The sequence below is a fragment of the Gopherus flavomarginatus genome, chromosome 2, assembly GCF_025201925.1.
Source record: "Gopherus flavomarginatus isolate rGopFla2 chromosome 2, rGopFla2.mat.asm, whole genome shotgun sequence".
NCBI lineage: Eukaryota > Metazoa > Chordata > Testudines > Testudinidae > Gopherus > Gopherus flavomarginatus.
Genome location: NC_066618.1, coordinates 153547306 through 153563902, shown reverse-complemented (window position 1 = coordinate 153563902; position 16597 = coordinate 153547306). Strand labels below are relative to the sequence as shown.

General features: G+C 49.4%; 1 protein-coding gene across 1 annotated transcript in view; it reads right to left on the bottom strand.

The window, feature by feature from the left end:
* The window catches only part of GPAT2 (glycerol-3-phosphate acyltransferase 2, mitochondrial), a 44413-nt gene extending 28790 nt beyond the window's left edge, over window positions 1-15623 (bottom strand). Inside the window, exons 1-4 of the mRNA XM_050939954.1 lie at window positions 15569-15623; window positions 4324-4494; window positions 2287-2400; window positions 1861-1934 (exon numbers count right to left, since the gene is read on the bottom strand). Coding sequence (XP_050795911.1) covers window positions 1861-1934; window positions 2287-2400; window positions 4324-4392 — 257 coding nt within the window. The 5' untranslated portion in view covers window positions 4393-4494; window positions 15569-15623. The remainder of the gene's footprint in view (window positions 1-1860; window positions 1935-2286; window positions 2401-4323; window positions 4495-15568) is intronic.
* Between the last annotated feature and the right edge of the window lie 974 nt (window positions 15624-16597).

Genomic DNA, 16597 nt, shown 5'->3' with positions numbered 1-16597 from the left:
ACAAGCCTCAAGGTGGGGGCCCCAAAAATTGAGCTGTCCCCAAGGTTGCTGGTCATTTATGGGCACCGTGACCGCTGCATCTCAATTTCCCAATCTGTAAAATGGGGCTAATGGTACTTGGTAAAGCGCTTTGAGATCTAAGGAGGAAAAGAGCTAGAGAAAAACCAAGTGCACGTATGTATAGAAGTGGTGCTCCCATGCTAAAACCCATATTGATTTAGGGATCTCTCTCTCGACTATGAAACCACCGGTCTCAGAGCTTCCTTCTAGAAAAGGAGAACATCCAGGACGTTCCTGCATTAGCCGGGAGAGAAAAGGCATTTCCCTGCTCTCACTTTGGATCTCATGAAGGGCAAACGTTCCTGATATAAACTTTGCACTTCACTGTACTAAGACCCACACCAGTGTCCTGTTAATATCACTCGAGACTGAGGCAAGATCGCTGAATGCATCAAGTCTCCAATTAGGCATTCAGTCCTCAATCAGTACCAGGGAATGCTAAGAGATGAAAGGACTTCATTAACACCCAACGTTTTGCAAGCCACCAGGGCAAGAAATGAAGACTGAACCCCATTAGAAATACTGGAATCCTAGTGACACAGAGGTTCCATTTCTCACCTGCCCATGGCTGTTGATGAGATATCAGACACTAAACATCACACACGTCTGGTTACTATCTTGCGTTCCCATCGCTTCCCTGGTTTTAGCATCTGTAACTCGTGAAATGCTACGAGGCGAGATGAATTATTTAAACCCTTTCAAAAGCTGGAACTGTGAGGTTTCAAGCAGCGGGAAGCACAGCGACCTCACCTGCAAGATCGCTGAATGGCCATGGATCCCACAGAAATTGACAGGAGCTGCCGCATGCTCCAAAATCAGCATTGAGAGAGTTAAACATCAGGGGACAAACTCTCCATCAGTGTAAATCTGGGGAGCACCAGCAATCTCCACTGAAGCCAATGACTGCCATCAGCTGAGGATCTGGACATGCGTACATTGCATACGTCCAGGGAAAAGGAAGCAGAATCACCTCATTTTTAAACGTCCTCCATCACACAAACTGCCAGGGCTAGAAACAGCTTGGGCAGCCCTAACCAAAATGCTTTGTAAGCATTTCATAGAATTATAGAATATCAGGGTTGGAAGGGACCTCAGGAGGTATCTAGTCCAACCCCCTGCTCAAAGCAGGACCAACACAAACTAAATCATCCCAGCCAGGGCTTTGTCAAGCCTGACCTTAAAAACCTCTGAGGAAGGAGCTTCCACCACCTCCCTAGGGAACCCATTCCAGTGCTTCACCATGGCCGGTCCCAGGGAAGGGATCAGAATGAAAACTCTGATCTCTGGATACAAACTTCCACACCAGAGTAGGAATCTACATGTTTTGGTAACAACTAACTACTCGGTTGAATCTCTAGTCCCCTTTTGCTGCGGCTGTTACATGAAATTGGGGTGGGTGGGCGGATGGGAATGAATCAAATACTCTCTTTTCCGCTGTTAATAACACTTAGACTTGACGGGCCTGCAGCTTTCAAAAGGCTTTACAAACAATCCTTAAAGCGATTAATTATTAGACTGATTAGCAAATGAGGCTAACGTATGAATCCTCCCATCACTCCAGTGAGGCAGAGAAATGAATATTATTCTTGCTTTTGTTTGGAGGGAGAAGAGACCCGCCTCAGATCCCACAGCAAATCCGTGCAGAGCTGGGGATAGAACCCAGGAGTCCTGGCTGCCAGGGCTGGCCTCAGACCACATCTCCAGCATGGAGATAACACGAGAAGAGCGGTGCCCGGAAAACTGCCCCATTCCAACCCTCTCCTACCCTGCACCCTTTCCCCAGCCCCCTCCAACACTCACCTGGTGTTTTCCTCCGTCACTTGGAGAACATTGTGAAAGCCCAGGGAGGGAAGGTGCTTGTGGAAGGAGGATTGCTGAAAGCAGACAGAGGCACGGCCATTAGTAGAAGCACACCCTGAATAGCAGGGCCCCCCCTTCTCCCCTGGGAATTCATTCCTCTGCCAAGGATAACTCAGGAACCCTCCATCTCTGCCAGCATTGGGAGGGCGAGTTCCTTCTCTCTTTACCCTGCAGCTGCCAGCAGTGCCAGGTGCTGCCCAGACACCAGAATCTGCTTTGGTGCTGATGAAAGGTGGCAGCTGGGAAGACCTAGAGACTGGAGGCTTCTGCCCTAGCCCTGCCCATGAGGGACCAACCCTTATGAAAGCAGAAGCCACCAGCCACCACCAGGTTGATCCCCTCCTTCTTCCAATCTCCCCTCCTTACCCAGCTCTTCGGGGTACAGGTCTGACAGCAGCGCCCCATGAACGGGCGGTACTTGCCCAGAAAAGGGGTGACAATCTCCAGCTTCACCCCGAAGCCCAAAGGCCACGTCTTCATCTGAGGAAGAGATGAAACAAAGCTTGTTTCTCCCAACCCCCTGCCCACTCCATCACACGAAACCCCATCACGGGAAATAAAAGCTTGCAGCCCCATCGCCTTTCCAGGAGACAAGTTCCTAAATCACTTCAGCTGGGTCTTCACTGCCACCTAGCTTTGATCATGAGGGAGTCTCCTGGCTACCCCCAATCTCAATAGATCGCAACCCCACCGCAGAGCTGCAGTCAGGTTCCGTGTGCTGCGGGCATATTTCTTGTCCATGCCGGCGCTGCACCCAGCCACAAAGACTTCTGGGTATGTAGCTGTCATAAACAGATAGTTACGGGTTAATAGAACAGAAGTACTTCATGTCTCTTTTGACTGTAAAGGGTTAATAAGTTCAGTGAGCCTGGCTGTCACCTGACCAGAGGACCTATCAGGGGACAGGATACTTTCAAATCTTGAGGAAGGGAAGTTTGTGTGTGTGCTGTTAGTGTTTGGTTGTTGTTCTCTCTGGGTTCTGAGAGTGACTAGATGTGCAACCAGGTTTCTCTCCAATTTCTCTGATACAGTCTCTTATGTCCACAATAGTGAGTACTAGGTAGATAAGGCAAGTTAGGCTTATGTTTGTTTTCTTTATTTGCAATGTGTATTTGGCTGGAAGGAGTTCAAATTTGTATTTTGCTGAAAGGATTTTAATTTGTATTTGTATACTTAGGCTGGGAGGGTATTCCCAGTGTCTATAGCTGAAAGACCCTGTAACATATTCCATCTTAAATTTACAAAGATAATTTTTACTGTTTTTTCTTTCTTTAATTAAAAGCTTTTCTTGTTTAAGACCCTGATTGTTTTTTTCTTCTGGTGAGACCTCAGGGGACTGGGTCTGGATCCACCAGGGAATTGGTGGGGAGAAAGGAGGGAAGGGGGAGAGAAAGGTTAATTTTCTCTCTGTGTTAGGATTACTTTCTCTCTCAGGAAGAGTCTGGGAGGGGGGGAGAGAAGGAGGGGGGAAGGTGAATTTTCCTCTCTGTTTAAAGGTTCAAGGAGTTTGAATCACAGTGATCTTCAAGGGTAACCCAGGGAGGGGAAGCCTGGGAGAGGCAATGGTGGGGGAAAGCATTTATTTTCCTTGTGTTAAGATCCAGAAGGACTGGGTCTTGGGGGTCCCTGGGCAAGGTTTTGGGGGGACCAGAGTGTACCAGGCACTGGAATTCCTGGTTGGTGGCAGCGCTACAAGTACTGAGCTGGTAGTTGAGGTTGGAGGAATTCATGCTGGTACCCCATCTTTTGGACGCTAAGGTTCAGAGTGGGGAATTATACCATGACAGTAGCCCATAGTTCATAGCAGCCAGCAGCCTTGGTGGCACTCCAGGCTCCCTGCCACAGGACATTGTGGGACAACTCGTCTGTCCCCTCTGGGTGGGAATGGCCTGACTCAGGGAAATTCATTCCCTGGCAGTGCTCAAGCAGACATGCTGCCCCCTCTTCGGTCTCAGAGGGTCCCACTCGCCCTAGTTGTTAGGTATGAAGACTGAGGCTTGCCAAGCCGAGTGGATTTGGATAGTCAATTCCCATTCGTTTTAATGGGAACGTGGACCCTAAACCCCTTAGGCAAAATCTCAGCCCTCAACTGCAACAGAATGAGCCTTGTACTGGGGACCCATCCAGCTAGTGAGACTGAAGGCTTTCAGCACTCACTGTCACGTGGTGCCTCTTGCAATAACACAGATGCTCACCGCAGGCTCTGGAACCTTTGCAGCCCCTAGGATTGCTCCTGCTCTGACTCCCACTGATCTGAACAGATCCCAAGTGCCAGTCCCATCTGGATACACAGGGGTGACACTCAGTGTCCTTCATCCCCCTCCTCCAGGTCACAGCTCCCTTCCGCCTCGGCAGGGAGAGCGGTGCCACTACTGGGGTACCTCCCGCCACGGGATCACATACTTTTCTCTGGAGCAACTTCTCCTCAGCCAGCAGGACACGGGCGGCAGAGTCCCGCTGGGTCAGAGCCATGGCTTGCCCTGATCTCAAAGCACAGGTGGGTGCAGGCTCTTTGGACCAGTGGCCTGGTGGGACAAGCAGCAGCGTCCGCAGAGGGCAGTGTGCAGACGGGAGCTTTAAAGACACAGATGAGAGGGCACCAGCTGGCATGAGAGACAAGGAGGCACCCGGAGAAATCTCACCACCCAAAGCACCACTGAGAGGAAGGGCAGCCCAGCAGTTCGGTTGCTACTCCGGGATGCCAGCTCTGCTACAGAGGCCCTGGGGGACCTTGAGTGAGTCATTTAGATCCGTGCCTCAGTTTCCCCTCTGTACAAACAGCACTGCCCTGCTCTCAGACACTGCGGGCCTGCAATCTATAGAGCCACCTAGGCGCTGCTCAGACAGGAAGAGATCGCCTGGAATGAACATTTTGCTGTCCATGAAATGGCCTGGCCAAATCCTGTGGCCAACGCCTAATGCTTCAGAAGGAGGCCAACCACACCTTGGCCAAGGACGCATTAAGGCCAGGAAGGTGGAGGTCTTTATGGTGAAGAGGGGGATTGTACAAAGGACTCCTATAATGGCCCTAAGTGGCCGCTGCAGGTAGACCGTCAAGCATGAGCCATCACACCAACTCCACACTCCCCTCACTCACAGAGGCTCGAGCCTCTGAATTTGCGGCACTCTCCGGCTCACTGCCTGGGAGATGGTCTTAGCCAGAGATGGGCAAAGCGGGGCCACAGATCCCCTGTGAAAGGAAAACTCCTTTCATAACCGGAGACCTCTCGAGGGGAAAGGCTAACTCCTCGGCTGAGAAATCAATTGTTCTGCAGTTCGTCTACCGCACAGAGAGGAAAAAAAACCCAGCAACCAATGCGCCCAAAGCCCTGAGGAGAAGAGTTTATTCTCTTTGTAATTCAGCTCCAATATCATTACAATTGACTTTTCCCTCCCACGCCCTCCTCGCTCTCACATGGAGACGCCAATTTCTACCAGGAAACTGTGTCTCCAGCCAACGGCACCCAGAGCACAGAGGCAGGGAGCCTGCCCTGCGCTGCATCCCAGCCCATGCTCGGCTCCACCAACCCCTGGGAACATAAGGGCAGGACAAGGAGAGGACAGCCCAGCAGGCAGGAGGATGGACTGAGACGGGGGAGACCTGGACTCTATCCCCAGCTCCGCCACTGATTCACTGTACAGCCTTGGCCAAGTCACTTCCCCAATCCATGTCTCAGTTTCTCCTTATGCTTTGCCTATGTCGACGGTAAACTCTTCAGGGCATGTACAATAGCGCCCCCATACCTAGAATACAGAGTTAAACATAAGGAGAGCAAGTTTCCCCTTTAGGATATTTTCCTAGCTCTTAAGAGATGCCACCCTACCACTTGGAATACAACTTCACAGCTTAACAGACCTTAACCGACACTCCCCTTTGTTAGTTCCATCCCATCCCTCCTGCGGGTTACACACCCCAAAGCACCACCCCTTCTTGGTGTTTGCACTCCTCCAAAGCCAGGCACCAGTAGGGGATAATCCCTCCCCCTCTACCCTTAAGTCAATCCCGCCAGCCGCTTAATCATTGCATTGGCACTTTGGCTCTGAACTCCCTCCAAGTCCCATTTGTTCCAGCTGCTGACAGCACCTGCTGGTGTTTTGCAAAGCAATCAGGGAGCAGAGCTGGACAGAAGGGCAAAGAGGCTCCTTCTCTAGCATCAATGGGGCATCACAGCCTCTTTTTCTAACACCCACAAAGGGCTTGAAGAGCGGAGGGAAGGTCCTGTGGCCGGGGCATTGAAGGGGGATGCAGGAGACCTGAGCTAGGCCAGGAGGTGAATAAACCTTCCCTGGCCTTGTTTATCTGGAGCACAAACTCTTTGGGGGCAGGGACGGTTTCTCGCTCGTGAACAGGCAGTGCCTAGCACAAGGAGGCCATGTCTTAGTGGATCTCAGCAATGGGCTACTGTGATACCATTAAAACAGAACATGGTTATTTGGGGTCATGGGGCCCAGGGTGTTAACCCCAGTGTCCGGGCCAGATTCCCGCGTGGCTAATTCCAAGCTGCCTCACCAGTAAAAAGACAGAATCCTGCTTCCTCAAACAGTAGCAAGGGCTCCTGTCAGCCAGCCAGCCATGGGAAACACGTGGTATCGCAGTGTGAATGCTCTGCACAAGTGCCCACAGTTAACGCAGCATAAGAGTTTCCATTCTAAGCCCCTGTTCACACAGGCTGATCATTTTCTGAAACGTTCTCTCCTGCACACACACCTTGTAAGTTCCAAGCTTAAGGTCCCAGATTCTACCCCTGCCTGGCCTCTGTGCGGAAACAAGTCCTATTTGCTCACATTTGCACCCCTTGCGCTTTGCACCCCTTGGACCCTCGTCTTCCACTTTCAGTTACCCCAGGTGCAAATCCAGAGGAATCCCTGGGAGTCAAAGGCAGAACTCTCAGAGAGCAGAATCTGGAGCAGGGGCGTACTCACTCAAAATGAGTTTTAAAAATATCCGTGGGCCTTGTCCTTTAACATACAGTTGATCTGTTACAAAAGAAAAAAAGTTTCACATACCCCCTTTCCCTTCTGTAACAAAACTTTCAGGACTACTCTCCCCCATCTAGCCACAAATAGACAGGGTGGTCACACCCTATTCTAACTTGTTGGGTCACCCAGGTTCTGACCCTGGGATTTAACCCAGTATTTCCCAAACTTTTGAAAACTGAGTCCTCCCCAAGCCCCAAACAAGGAAATGAAACCAATTGCATCCCACTTGCAACCCTCTCACATCCCCCCCCGGGGACCCACTGGCATAAATCTTCATGCGGTCCTTTCTCTCCTTTCTTACACATCACCATTGACATCCGAGTCAGCCCCCTCTGGAACAAATGGGGCAGTTCACACATCTGAGCAATGGTTTCAGGCTCTCTGCAAATTCAAACAGGCATTTCTGCATCAGTTACATTCAGTTCACATCTTGAAGATTTCCATCTCAAGTGTAAAAACTAGAGACTTAATTTTAAAAAAAAAGTTGAAACCCTGGAGAACAATGGAGAGGTCTGTCCATACACCCCCCCAAGGGCCCCCCCCCCGAGTCTTCTTTATGCTCTCATTTTGGAAATCACTGGTTTAAGCAAAAGCCCCTTGTTATGTTATTACTATCATGCAGACAACAACACCTTCTGTTATTCCCTTCTTCTCCCACAACACACACAGAGACAGGACAGCTGTCCCAACACCTTGCAAACCGCAACTGCGATGCTATATGCACACTACACTGTGGAAGATCCATGAAAGCAGCCCACAATCCAACATATGTTCTTTGTCCTTACTGAGCTGACAAGCAAGGCGTGCGTGCACAAAGCTGCATAATTGCTCCCAGAGATGAAACATTTAAAATGAAAACAAGTTGAAGAATTCGCAGTCCCTGCCAAGAGATCTGTACAGCACCAGACTGCAGAATCAAGCTGTAGATTTGTGGGAATGGGGGTGGAGGGGAGCTCCCAGCTCTGCCTCTGACCGCATGCGTGATCTTGGGCAAATCACCTTAGGCCTTGATTCTCAGATATGCTGAGCTAGCTGCAGTTAAGGGGAGCTGCGGGTGCTCAATGTCTCTGAAAATATGGCCCAGGGTCTTTCTATGCCTCAGGTCCCCCTCTGCACAAACAGTAAGAACACTTTCTTAGCGCACAGGGAGTGTTAGCAGAGCAATCCCATTTATGTATGTGAGATGCTCAGATACTACAGAGATGGGACCATGGAAGAACTTAGACAGGCTTGGAGAGATTCCTTAGTCTCATCCATTAGTTTAAGCCATCTATTTGAAGAGGCGGGGATACCTAGTGGACAGAGCACTGGACTGGGAGTCAGGAAACCCAGGTTCTAATCCCAGCTCTGCCAGTGACTTTGGGCAAGTCACATGCCCCTCCCTGCCTCATTTTCCCCACCCACCTTTTGTCTCGAGACTCTAAGGCCTCTGGGGCAGTCTCTCGCTATGTGAATGTACAGCACCTGGCGCATGGGGGCTTTGATCTCTAATGCTACTATAATACAAAGGACATTTTTGCTCTACGTTAGTACCATGCTTAACACACTGGGGTTCTGCTCAATGCCCAGGTATGTATGTGGCTCCCATTACCTAACAGCCGAGTACCTCACATTCTAACATAACGATTCTCCCCCACCTCTGTGAAGCAGGGCAGGGCTGGTAGCCCCATTGAACAGAAGGGGAAGTGAGGTCCAGAGAGGCTACACAGGAAATCTATGGCGGAGTCGGGGTTCAAACCCAAATCAAGTCCCAGGCTAGCACCCTACCCAATGGACCATCTTTCCTCTCCTGCGGCTCAGCGCATACCTGCAATGCAAATCACAAAATATTCAATCCCTTCATACTGATTCCTAGGAGTCCGGAGATCATCATCCAGCATATGCATGAAAAACACCGCTGAAGCTAAACCCACCAGCTGAGCCCTCACCGCACAAGGAGATAGAACTGACATACAGTGACATACAGTGCAGCACATACAGTGCAGCTCTGCTCCCACTGCTCCCTCTGCTCCCACTGTTGAATCTTCCCAGACCATCTGCTAAGCATGGGGCAGTTCAGTGGACAGAGGTTAGTCTGGGGAAAAAGGATTATAACTGGATCACCCCCCAGATGATTTTGCCCATAAGGGAAAGATTTAAGTCCCCCCTGACTTCCCGTTGCTGCTTCTGCAAAATCTGTCTCTCTGAATATCTGTAAGGTGCTACGGCTTAAATTCTCAGTGTTTAGTGTCTTTCACGGCATTTCTCAGGCCTCTCCCAAGCAGCCGGGTATGTCACCTCCTTTCTAACATCCCAGTAAAAGCAACTATGCCGGGGAACCTATTATTCCAGGCTAAATGGCACCTGTGTTTTACCAGTGTTCCCAAATAGTACCAGGGCCCTGGGCCTAGACAATGCCCCAAAGCATGCATACCAGAGACTTAAGTGTCAGATTTCAAGGCTAAAAGGACCTTTACAATCATCTAATCTGACCTCCTGCATAACCCCGGCTATAACATTTCACCCCGTGACGGCTGCATCCAACTCACGCCTCGCACCAACTCACGCCAGCTGGAGCATATCTGACATTCCTCCAAAAGTCAATAAAACTCTGCCTGTAATACAGCATCTCAGTAACAGCTCTATAAAGGGATTCTTGAGACTGTCAATGGCCTGGTCTACACTACGCGTTTAAACCAAATTTATCAGCGTTAAACTGATTTAACGCTGCACCTGTCAACACAACGAGGCCCTTTATATCGATATAAAGGGCTCTTTAAACTGGTTTCTGTACTCCTCCCCGATGAGAGGAGTAGCGCTGAAATCAGTTTTATCATATCGGATTTAGGTTTAGTGTGGCCACAGATCGATGGTATTGGCCTCCAGGCGGTATCCCACAGTGCACCATTGTGACCGCTCTGGACAGCAATCTGAACTCGGATGCACTGGCCAGGTAGACAGGAAGACAGGTAGACAGGAAAAGCCCCACGAACTTTTGAATTTCATTTCCTGTTTGCCCAGTGTGGAGCTCTGATCAGCTCGGGTGGCGATGCAGTCCCAAATCCAAAAAGAGCTCCAACATGGACCGTACAGGAGATACTGGATCTGATCGCTATATGGGGAGACAAATCTGTTCTATCAGAGCTCCGTTACAGAAGACGAAATGACAAAGCATTTGAAAAAATCTCCAGGCTATGATAGACAGAGGCCACAGCACAGTGCTGTGTGACAAGCGTAACGGAAAGCCAAAGAATCAAATGGACACTCCTGGAGGGAGGGAGGGGGGACTGAGGACTCCAGCTATCTCACAGTCCCCGCAGTCTCCAAAAAGCATTTGCATTCTTGGCTGAGCTCCCAATGCCTGTAGCGTCAAACACATTGTCCGGGGTGTTTCAGGGTATATGTCGTCAATTTATCCCCTTTCCCCACCGTGAAAGAAAAGGGAAAAAAATCGTTTCCTGACTTTTTTATATGTCAACCTATGTCTACTGCATGCTGCTGGTAGACGCGGTGCTGCAGCACTGAACAGCAGCATCCTCTCCTCTCCCCTCCCCTCCCCTCCCCTCCCCGGTGGCAGACAGTACCGTATAAAAGGACTGATAGCCGTCCTCGTCATCAACACATGAGTGCTCCTGGCTGGCCTCAGGTGAGGTCAGCCAGGGGCGCCTGGGTAAAAATAGGAATGACTCCCAGTCATTCCCGATAGATGGTACAGAATGGCTGGTAACCGTCATCATAGCAACTGGGGGCTGAGTTCCATCAGCCCCCCCCCCTTCATGTCTAAAGAAAAGGTTCTGTACTGCCTGGACTATCATAGCAGCTGGAGGCTGCCTCCCCCTCATTTTATCTCACTAAAAACACAGTAGTTCTTATTCCTGCATTCTTTATTACTTCATCACACAAATGGGGGGACACTGCCACAGTAGCCCAGGAAGGTTGGGGGAGGAGGGAAGCAACGGGTGGGGTTGTTGCAGGGGCACCCCCCATGAATGACATCATTTCTGCAGGATATGACACGGAGTGGCTGTGCTCTTTGGTTCTCTGATACACTGGTTCTCTAGTACACTTGCCCCATATTCTAGGCAGGACTGACTCTATTTTTAGATAATCCATAAAGGCGGGATTGACTCGGGGAGTCATTCCCATTTTTGTCTTTGCGCCCCAGGCCAACCTCAGCTAAAGCCAAGCCAGGAGCACCCATGACAGCAGCAGATGGTACAGAATGACTGATAACCGTCATCTCATCGCCAATTTACAATGGCATGGCAGACGGTACAATAGGGATGGTAACCGTCTCTGCTACCTTGCAAAGGCAAATGAATGCTGCTGTGTAGCACTGCAGTACTGCCTCTGTCAGCGGCATCCAGTACACAAACGGTGACAGTGACAAAAGGCAAAACGGGCTCCGTGGTTGCCATGCTGTGGCGTCTGCCAGGGCAATCCATGGAAAAAGGGCGCGAAATGATTGTCTGCCATTGCTTTCACGGAGGAAGGTATGAGTGACGACATTTACCTAGAATCACCCGCGACACTGTTTTTGCACCATCATGCATTGGGATCTCAACCCAGAATTCCAATGGGCGGGGGAGACTGCGGGAACTATGGGATAGCTACAGGATAGCTACCCAGAGTGCAATGCTCCAGAAATCGACACTAGCCTCGGTACATGGACGCACACCGCCGAATTATTGTGCTTTGTGAGGCCGCGTGCACTCAACTTTATACAATCTGTTTTACAAAACTGGTTTATGTAAAATCGGAATAATCCCGTAGTGTAGACATACCCAGTGCAACATTTAGACTTGGGGGCAAGATAGCACAACAGCAATTTAACACCGGTAGGAATTGTTTGAATCTGTTAGCCAATGCGTGTTTGCTCTAGGTACTGCACACCATATGAATATGTATTACACATTACATTACAGATAAATGGCAGCACAGATTTGCATGGTCTTCTGCTTACTCCTATTCACTTAGGCTAAGTATCCCAGAGCATTTTGCAAAGCTGAGGTCAGTTTGGAGCTAGCAAATATGAAATCTGCCAAAGTCAAGACACAATTTGTTCTATATCTTAATACAGGTACCGACACGGACAACTGCTTTGGAATGTAGCATTCAAAATGAAGATCAGAAAAATACAGAATAAAACCACCAGTTAAGGAAATGCTACAAAGCGGTGGGTTGGGTTTTCGTGACGTAACTTGTAAAACTATACTATAAATATAGCTAGTTTAAAAGCACATTTCAGAAGCATGCCTTTTGGGTCAGGGGAACGTGCTGCAAGATAAGAATTGCTTCGCAGGCGGAGGGTACGTCTGCTTTTTGTATTGTGCTGTTTTATCTGTAGACAATAATTTTGCCTACGTTTGGCGATTTGGTCTCTTGAACATTTTTAATAATGAGCCATGAATGTAGTCAAACCAATTAGCTATGCTTTTAGTCAATATAGTCTGGGGAGCCAGAGAGGAGCCATTAGCCAAGCTTTGGTCAAAGCAATCTGACACAGGGTCATGACCTGGCCATTTGGATTCGGGATAGCAATCTTGTAAAGAATGGACTTTCGCGGATATGGGTCCTAAGTACACTTGCAGCAGGATAGCGTTACTTTGGCAAATAACTGGTTAACAAAGACTACAAAAAGCAAAAACTGCTTTCTGGGCATAATGCCATGCCTTAAGAATACATAAAGATTGATTACAAGTGAAAAGCTCCTTTTTTGGGGACAACGCAGCATAGCTGACAACAGGAAATAATTCAACGAGCATTAAGTCATCTAACTACAACAGATCAATATATGTGTACCTAAAGCTAGGCATCTCCGGCTCTATTTTAGCACCCCAGTCCTGTAAATAAGAATACTCAGCTCATCTATAGTGCTTTTCATCCACGGATCTCAAAGGGCTTTACAAAAGAGGTCAGTACCATTATCCCCCAGCGACAGATGGGGAAACTGAGGCACAGGGAAGCGACGTGACTTCCCCAAGGTCACCCAGCAGGCCACTGGTAGAGCCAGGAACAGATTCTAAGTATTTCAAGTTCTCGCTAGGCAACACAGCCCGATAGCAGCTGGCTTCAATGGGGCTACTCACAGGGCATAAAATTAAGCATGTGCTTACTTCTTTGCAGGATCAGGGTCTTAGGTAGTAAAATAAATGGCCTGATTTCAGAGACACTGGACTCCCTTCAGTTTCAATGCAAGGTAGGTTAAGACTCTTATCTATGCATTCAAGACCCCAATCCTATAATGTACATGTGGGCAGACCCCTGTCTTCTGCAGAGTTCCATGCAGATGAAGCAATCTGCCTGCACATTGTCAACTGCAGAACTAGGGTCTAAATACGGATCTGAATAACTCATTTTAAGGCACCCGAGTCTGAAAATCAGACGTCAAAATGTGGAAGAGTTTTAGCCTCTTATACCTTCCCTTTTTCGCAAATGATTTTGCTAGCCCATAAACCAGAAAAGCACCTTTTTTAACATCAAAGCACAATTTATTAAAGGGAGGAGGAAAGCAACCTTTCAACAGCCTAATAGATACAAAAATGTAAACAATAATAAATAAAAAAAGAAATGGGAGAAAGTCCCCAAGAAACATGCTCACTTAGTGAAATATTTCAATAAAATTTAATATAAAAATATCCATTGAGAAGAATTTTGATTTAAGCATTCCCGCTGCAGCGTCTGCAACCCAAACATTGCAGCATTGTGCTAGCACATGGGATCCAGAAGGCAAAAATCAGCCAGAAACAAAGGAGAACCTATTGTCCAAATTGATTAACATGCAAAAGAATAAAAAAAGGTAACAACTTAAAAGATGAAAGGAAGATTAAATACTGTAAGTGGTTTCTTTGTAAGAATTTGTTACTATTTATAACACAGGATAGGACATTGGTTATAAAATTTTTGGAAGGCAGAAGGATTGGGCAAATCACGTCTCCTCTCTTGCCTCAGTTTTCCCTCCCGCCCTGGGTCTGTCTTATTGAACTTCTTCAGTCTCTTGATGTGTGTGTGTGTACAACATCCTAGTACAATGGGGCCAGTTCTCAGTTAGGGATTTGTATAACTATAATACAAAAACAAACGACGATGATTTTAATCTGATTGTGTCCCTTAAAGGTCAGGGAGGAACCCACTTTCTGCGTCAAATCTCTATTTTCAATAGCTTAGAACTTGCTTCCCAGAAAAAAAAATGATTTGGGGTCTGAAATTTCTCCTGCTTATTTTTACAGTGATCTGGGCCATGACTGAGGCTCCTGGGTGCTGGACAGTATAAATAACAACTAATAATAATACATATGTGTAAGTGATTGCATGAATGGCACCTTATTTTGGAAGCTTTTGGCCATTTTTCAGTTATTCAAGCGCAAAGGTCGGGAGAGGGTAGCAGGACGGGTGGTTAGATCAGTGAAGAAAGCGTAAGGCTGAGTTTAAGAATATGAATTTTCATGGCACTCCGATCTCTGAAAAACCGCCTCTCTTTTCAGCCGCCACACAGGGTTCGTACACCCCTTGCTAAGGCCCTTTCAGAGGAACACAGAGTTTGCTTCGTTTGAAAGGATCCGATTCAGTAACAATAGAGGCTAAGGGATTTGGAAATAGCACAGAAGCAGCTTTACAGGCTCCCGTTATTTTCCTTAACACTTAGGTATACAAAGAAATAGTATGATTACATGTACTACAGTAACGACTGGCAGCTCAGTTACGGCCCATGACCCCACCGTGCAAGGCCCTGTACAAACACAGAACAAAAGGGTGGTCCCTGCCTCCCGAAGCAGACAATCTAAGGGTACGTCTACATAACCCAGCTCAGCTATACCACAGATGCTTCCCACATCAGTGGAAGGGGGTTTTCAACCCCCTCTGAGAGGCAGTAGCTAGGTCAACAGAATAATTCTTCAAAATTCTGCATAGCTCACAGCCATATAGATAGGCTGATCCAATTTGAAGCTGTAGCCCAGAGTCAAGCAACACTGTTATACACTTACACAGCACCTGAGTCCCAGGCAGCAGGCTGGACTCGTCACACTAACAAATGGAGCCCTATGGAATATACGACCTGGTGAAGAGCAGGGGGTAAGAGGTTCAAGACACTGTCTGTGGCTTGGCAGAGCAGGGGAGGGGTCACAGGCACTGCACATGGCCCAGTGGGACTGGGGAGGGGGCTCCATGCACAGTACGTGGCCTGCTGGTAGGGCAGGGATGAGGAGGTCCCAGACATTGTAGGTGGAGCAAAGAAGGGGCCAGGGATCCCATACACAGTACATGGCCCAGGCAGGGCCTGATGGGGCACAGAGGGGGCGGGGCCCGATGGAGCAGGGAGGAGGTCAGGGGGCATGATGGTGCAGAGAGGGGGGACAGGGGGTCCCATGCATGGGGTGGGGCAGGAAGGGGGCCATGCACGGGGGAGGGTACAGGGGGTCCCATACACACGACATGGCCCAGAAGGGCAGGGAGGGGGCAGGGGGCCCTGCACGGGACGGGGTTTGATGGGGCAGGGAGGGAGCGGGGGGGGCAGGGGGTCTCATGCACGGGGCAGGGCTCGGGGGGCAGGGAGGGAGCCGTGCACAGGGCGGGGCTCGGGGTCCCATACACAGTACATGGCCCGGAGGGGCGGCGCCTGTTTCCCCCTGGCACGGACACCCCCGGGCCCCGAGCCGATGGCAGCAGCCCGATCCCGGGATGCGCTCACCCAGGTCCCGCTCCAGCCGCTGCCGCCTCCCCCACGTGCGCGGCCGGCAGAGCCCGCCCGGCAGCCGCAGCAGCTGCAGCCTCCAGCCCTGGAGCACGCTCGGTCCCGCCCCCCAACACCCCCGCCGGCGGAGCCTGGGCTATCCCGGGTCAGCTCCTGGCCCTGGTTCAGCGCTGGGAGGCTCTGACCTGCCTGCGTGGTGCCCAGCACTGGGGATCTGGGCAGGAGCTGGATTATGGAGGGAAGAAGCGAAATATTTTCAGACTTCATGTCGCCCCCCCCCCTTTTCATTCCCCCCACCAGCAGGGAAGGAAGGAGGGGCGGGATTTTTCCCCCCACTGGTTTGCAGGAAGGGATTGTCTAATGGGGGAGGTTGGTTAGATTGGGCAAGGAATTTTGCCATTTGTCTGCCTCGGTTTTCCTATCTAGGGGCAACACCATTGTTAAGTGTGTTTTTACCTCCTCTCCTGGGCCCAGATCCTTAAAAGGTCCCAACTTCCACTGATTTCACTGTTCGGAGCCTGAAGGCCTTGAAGGATTTGGGCCTTGGTTGTATGTTACTGATCTTGGGGAACATGCTAGGCCATAGGGCTATTAAGGTAGAGGTTTTCAAGGAGCCCCAGGAAAAGGAAGACTCGAACGTGCATGTCACACAAACAGTTTCACAGGTGCATCCCATACTAATAAACAATACTGATCCACTAGGGTAACATTCACTTCAGGCGCTCAGAGGCCTTTATAAACCACATTAATTAAGCTTAATATTATTTGCATTATGAAAGTGCTGAGAGAGCCCCGTCAGAGATAAGGGCTCTGTTCTTCTAAGTGTGATATAAATATTTATTCACAAGCCAGTCCTTGTCCCAGAGAATTTACAAGCTAGTTTTGCAATATCCTCCTAACTACAGTACTGCAGTGAAATCTGCGCAGAGCACTAAGAACGGCCACACTGGATCAAACTAAAGGTCCATCTAGCCCAATGTCCTGTCTTCCGACAGTGGTCAATGCCAGGTGCCCCAGAGGGAATGA